Source organism: Phalacrocorax aristotelis, chromosome 5 (assembly GCF_949628215.1).
Source record: "Phalacrocorax aristotelis chromosome 5, bGulAri2.1, whole genome shotgun sequence".
NCBI classification, from domain to species: Eukaryota; Metazoa; Chordata; class Aves; order Suliformes; family Phalacrocoracidae; genus Phalacrocorax; species Phalacrocorax aristotelis.
This window is the reverse complement of record NC_134280.1, coordinates 64,512,493-64,518,492: the sequence shown is the minus strand read 5'-3', so window position 1 is coordinate 64,518,492 and position 6,000 is coordinate 64,512,493. Positions and strand designations below refer to the sequence as shown.

The window sequence follows — 6,000 nt, the reverse complement described above, 5'->3', positions numbered from 1 at the left end:
ATATTCTATAGTAGTGTAGTGCCATGAATGCAACATGTGTCCATTCAGCCTCCAAGTTCTTACAGTACACGACAGTAAAGAAAACAGTAATTTGTGATTTATTGTCCCATTTCAGATTTAATTCCTTTCCTTATTTACTGAATTATCTTCAACTGAACTCTAGTGCTAAATTGGTCAGGTTCTACTGTACGATATGTGAAATGTAATATTAAAAAATGTCTTGCTAAAAATAAACTTATTATGCTAGCAGTAAAAGATCAAAAGCATCTATGTAATTAAAAATTATTAGATTGAGAACACGTACAAAACAAACTCTGCATTGTGCTTTTAATTAAAAATATTACCCTGTAAATTAAAACTGAAGGCGTAAAAATAGGTAATCAAGGTCAAAGGAATTATTGAGGAAAAGTATCTTTGTATAACTTTGAAATTTCAGAGTAAATTTATGATTAAACACAGGAAATTCTACTGGAAATGAAAAAGAAAAAAGGAACCTAGACCAAAAAGTTGCTAAGTAGATGCATTACTTTTGTAAGAGAATGAAAAGGCTCCACTTCAACTTAAGAGATCTCAGCAGCATACTGGCACAGAGCAGGGTACTAGCTGTCCGTAAGAAATCACTCTTAATGGGGCGGGGTGGGGGAGGTAGGAAATACCTTAGCAACAACTTCAGCAATTTTGTGACTCTGTCCCCCTGCACAAAGCTGCTTCCTCGCAGGAGCAGAAGGTGAGGGAGGAAAACAACGAATGTTCTCTTTGCCCTCACTTTTCCTTTATTTAAAGTCAACAGCAAATTATTTTTGTCTGCTAAACCCAGTGTGCGAGCTCAGTACAACAGTCGTTCCGAGGGGTTTAGCAGCAAGGTGTGTGCATGACTTCATCACTCTAAGAACAGTTTCAGCTAGCTTTACACTCTAGGAAATCAGAGGATTTCTTTCCTGCGGACACCCCGGAAGGGTGTAACTTGTGAAGTTTCAGTTGTTCGAGTACCAAACCTGAACATGGGAAGCTTTGCTTAGCTGAGGAGACGGCTGCCTGGGCAACAGCTCTGAAACCACACACGCTGCTAACACAGCACGGCCTTAAGGCAAGCTCTCCCCTCATATCTGATACCGCTGTTGGGAGCGGGGAGGAGAGGGAGCAAGTTCTCAGTGGATGGCTTTCCTATTGCAGCTGTGAACATCCAAACATTATGCCCTGCTACCGAGATCAGCTTACCCAGCAAAGACTCGACAAAGGAGGCATTAAGTACCTGGTGGCTGGACTTCCCTGGGTCCTCCTTATGTGATCGTGCACAGGTGTTGGGCATGTGGTGATGCTGAGACAGGCAAGTTTTGCAGCATGGCTTCTTGGCGGGTTGATTTTAGCAGCCAGTGCCTGTGTTCTTTCACCTCTACCAGGAGATAAATCCTGCGTGTGCTGGAAGACACTGGGCTGACTGCATTAAAAATTAGCCGTTAGCTTTAACTGTAACTTGAAAAACGTATTGATGTATAAATTACACACTGGAACTCCAAATGAATCGCATCTGACCAGGTTAATAGCATTTCAGTGACGGCTAACTTGTAAAATGGAAGAATAAATAAATCCATACTCAATAATATTGTTTGAAATTGATAGTTGGATTTCCTTCCCCATCGATTATGACATAGCACCCGACATTTATTGTCCTTTTTGAGAAGTATTCCTGTAAGAACTATTCTCATTACCTCTGCCTGGCTGGCCAACAGGCGTGTGGAACAGATGGGGACTCTTACAAAACTATCGCTAAAAAGCCCCCCCAACTTGGAAACAGTATCAAAACCAAAATCATCATCTATATGATTTTCCAAGCCATACTAAAAAGATTTCAACTCAAATACAATATGTAATAATGTCTTTATTAAAGAGATTGCTTTATAAGAGGGAAAACACTTCTCTGAAGGTTTTAACCTTTCGCATGCCAAGAGTCAGCATCAGTCCGAGATCATAAATCCACTTCTAAAATTGGCAACTTTTCTTACTTTGCCAGCAATTCTTTCCTGAAACTCTCACCACATGTAGTGGAGGGTTGATCACACGTTATTTATGCTCAGTAATTTTACAGGTGCAGCATTTTCAGCCTCAACTTTTGAAAAACAGAGATAAATAACAATCAATATTCATGTACCCTTTATTTGCTTTCAGTGTAACGTTCTATGCTAATTGCGGGTGTAATATTCGTGAGTGTAAATATAAGAATTAACAACTCTGGGTTGGTTTTCTTCTCTTGTTTTTACACATGAATATTTTGGCTTACAAAATTAACAGCATACAGTAAATAATCCTCCCATACTTTGTACAAACTACATGATTTTGATATACAAGGATTCTGTTTTTATTACAGTGACAATATACAACCACGTCTATTTACAATGCAAAAAGTATATAAACCACATTTTAAACATTCTGCTACTGGCAGCCACTATTGTTTAGGAGGTAGCTTTAATTAACAAAATGAACTGAAGCCACATTTCCCATCATGTGTTCTATCAAATAATTTACAATACAAAGATAAAAATTCATTGTATGAACAGTATATACAGTTTAATTCTCAAAACAGCAATCTAGCTTTAAATCTTAACGAGAATGTCTCCGGAGTAACTGGGATGGCAGTGGATTTGCTCTTGATTTAGCATATTGTTCGAGAAACATGCATAATTACTTAATCATGCTTTCGTAACTTTGTATCAATTGGATTTCAAACTAAATGTAGATAAATGGATCACTGATTGTACTTCAATCATTTGTGTCTCAGGACTTAAATGGTTTAAAAATGATCCACTGATTTACATGAAAATCAGTGACTTTGCACAGTGTACTTCACTCTCAGTAAAATAATTGGCAAAAATGCTTTTATTGCAAAATTGCTTTCTGTTTTGTCTATTTGTCGATATTATTGGGGTGCTGTAACATTCCACAGGCTGCAGAGTATTAGCCAGCCTTTCTGCAAAGACATGAGCTGTTTGCATCGTCAGCACTGCTAACACCCCGCCGATGCACCGACATTCCTTTCAACAGTGTGACCCGACCGCGTAGAACTGAAGAAAGGTGCTGTGGTTCACCTGAAGTAATGCATCATCCCTGGAAAAATGTGTTCAACCCTATCGTTCCTGACAGCTGTTAATACGCTTATTTCATAGTCTACAGATAGTGTGGATTACAAGTGCTTTATTGTAACAAAGCCTTTTCTTAAAATTGAACGTTGGCTTGAAATACAAAACAAACATGGTATTCCTATATTGCTGTCACAGTTAGGTATGGGAGAATTAATCCCTTTTTTGGCCCTGCAGTAAAATTCATCCTGAGATTCAATGCTGAATACGCTATACAAAGCTAGCAAGAGTTTTTTGCTTAATTGTAGAAAAGTCACATTTAAAAATAATCTCTTTAATATCAAACAGCTGTCCTTTATACTGTGCTTTGGCAAAAAAAAAAAAAGAAAATCGACAGGACTTACCTCGCCAACAGCAGAAGCAAAGTACAACTGGAGTACAATGTGGAAACACACCATTAGCATGTAAAAAACTGTATAAAAGAAACCACTATTGCGTGGAAAGAGTAAAAATATTGGGTAACAAATTTGGTTTACCAATTATTTACAGTCAGGGCAACTGATTTATTTGTTTAATTATTTTTAAACGTATGGCTCAAGAAGTTACTGCCCACTTCCCTTCTTTACAAATGACACTAAACAACGATTACAAAAGTGCTTCCTGCTCGAAAGGTCAAAACAGGCAACAGTCTGCGAAGCATTATACCTCTTTATTAGAACAGCTGATGGCAAAAAGCCTTTTCAGTCTTTAATTCTTGGTATGTTGTAGGCATAACGCACCAAAGGGAATCCTCGGCTTTGGTAGAAACACGCACGGCCGCAGGCCTGCACTTGGTCTGAGCTGTCCGACACGAAGGAGTCGTCCTCGTCCGCGTAGTCGGAGTGGGCTGACTGGGTGCCGCAGTCCGACCAGTAGCCGTCCGGCCTTTGGCAAGGCACCACTGCCAGCGCGGGGCAGCTGTGTGATTTTATTAAATGTTTACAGGGCATGGGCTTGGATAAAAGGAGCGATTCGCAACATTCACACACGGCGATGTTACCCTGCAAATGGGTGTACACGCCACAGTCGTAGTAAAAGTCCTGCGTCACGCAGCCCCCTTGAGCGTTGACGGCAATTGCTACAGCTCCGTTCTTCCTGGTCATATGGCGCCTGAGCAACTTCCAGTCTTCCTTGAACTTTGGGTTGAAGAATACGTACAGAACTGGATTCAGGCAAGCAGGCAATGGGAAAAATATCAAAGTAACAGACTTCATGATTTCAGGGCTGATAGAAATCGCAGTGATCAACGGTGCAAATGAGAAAAACGCAACAGGGCAGAAAAAGATGCAGTTCGTGAAGATTAGCCAAGCGACATGCTTAATCATGCTGGACTGCGAGTTTTCAGAGAGGTCCTCTTTTTCCAAGTTGCAATACAGTTTAGTGTAGATCACAGCCATTAGCAAAAATGCTAATGAATTCAGGAGCACTAAAGTTACTGTGAAACCTAACGAAGGTGTTTCTCCAGTGGGGAAGGGCAAGCAAAGGGGTGATGCCGAGTACTCCGCTTTATAAAAAAGTGGTAAGCATCCCGCTACCACAGCACACAGGAAAGCAAAAACTGCCGCAATTTGAAATTGTTTTTGGCGATTGCTTTTCCCCTTTTTAATGATCTCCTTCGCAGAGAAGCTCCGTTCAACAGCTGCCAACATCAGGAAAAAAATGGCACTTTCTGACGAAAAGACTGCAAGAAACCCAGCAACTCTGCAACCACTGCCAGTCTCCCACCATACGCCAAATTCAGCAAATCTTCCCCAAGAGACAGCGTCCAAGAAAGTTAAAATACCAGTATAGACTCCCATAAATAAGTTAGAGACAGAAATCAGGCCTATAAACAGTTTGGAAGATGGCAATGGAGTACAGGATGCAAATATTGTTAACATGACAAGCAGGTTGAAGAACAAAGCAACCAAAAAAATAAACCAGACAGTAAGTCGAATCATCCAGCTGCCCAATAAATATTCACAAGGCTTAAAAGCACCTAGAAGAAAAAAAAACAGAAGGACAACCAATTTAGGAAAAAAAATTGGGCCTTAATAAGCAAGATTTTCAAAAGGTATTACAAGAGCAGTCCTCATTAATTCATGAATAGAGTACACAGCTGAACTGCTAAATAGGTCAGCTGCAAGTGAACTATTCGGCTGAAGCTATTTACTAATTAATTATGCCTGAAATAATAATTACTGCAATGAATGGTCACTTGAGAATACTGTGTACAAACAAGCTAACTAAACAAACTTAATTACCTTTTAGCTACTCAAAATAGCTTTTATTAGTGCCACCTAAATACTTCTTATTTTCTTTAGATTTCATTCTTCATAAAAAAAGTTGGTAACAAAATAAAAGCAAATGTCCACAACCGACTTGTAAGGGGAAAGGATTTTTTTAAAAAGTAACATGTTCTCTCAAAAAATTATTCACAAACATGCCTTCCGGAGTAACTTTTGGTCACAAGGAAACATCTGTAGAACAGCTGACAAATTCAATTTATCAGCTTTAATAGGGACAGGAATTCATCACAAGCCCTCTCCCCCACCCTCGTCACTGAAAGGCACTGTGAGCTTAGAAAGTTATACAGGGAAGATGACTTTTTTGTTGTTTTCTTCTGCCACTTAAAAAAGCTTAAATAATACAAAGCATCCAGCAAGCAAAATAATATGAGGCGAGACAAGGAAAAAAGGTCACTCCTGCTTACCCTTCTAATCCTTCTAATTGCTATTTATTCCATAGGGAAATCCTACTGATTTTAAGTAACAATTAGAAGAGTTTAACCTCTCCTACATTCCCATTAGGCACTGCTAATTGTCCGAAACACAATAGCTGTGGATCTCTCCCCGCAGCCGAGCACTCTGGGAGCCGAAGGCAGAGCAGAAAAATGCCAAGCTGTGCT

At 39.6% G+C, this 6,000-nt stretch overlaps 1 protein-coding gene across 1 annotated transcript in view; it reads right to left on the bottom strand.

Moving 5' to 3' along the window:
- Positions 1 to 1,859: 1,859 nt before the first annotated feature.
- LGR4 (leucine rich repeat containing G protein-coupled receptor 4) overlaps positions 1,860 to 6,000 on the bottom strand; it is an 81,140-nt gene continuing 76,999 nt past the window's right edge. The window contains exon 18 of the mRNA XM_075094942.1: positions 1,860 to 5,091. Coding sequence (XP_074951043.1) covers positions 3,815 to 5,091 — 1,277 coding nt within the window. The 3' untranslated portion in view covers positions 1,860 to 3,814. The remainder of the gene's footprint in view (positions 5,092 to 6,000) is intronic.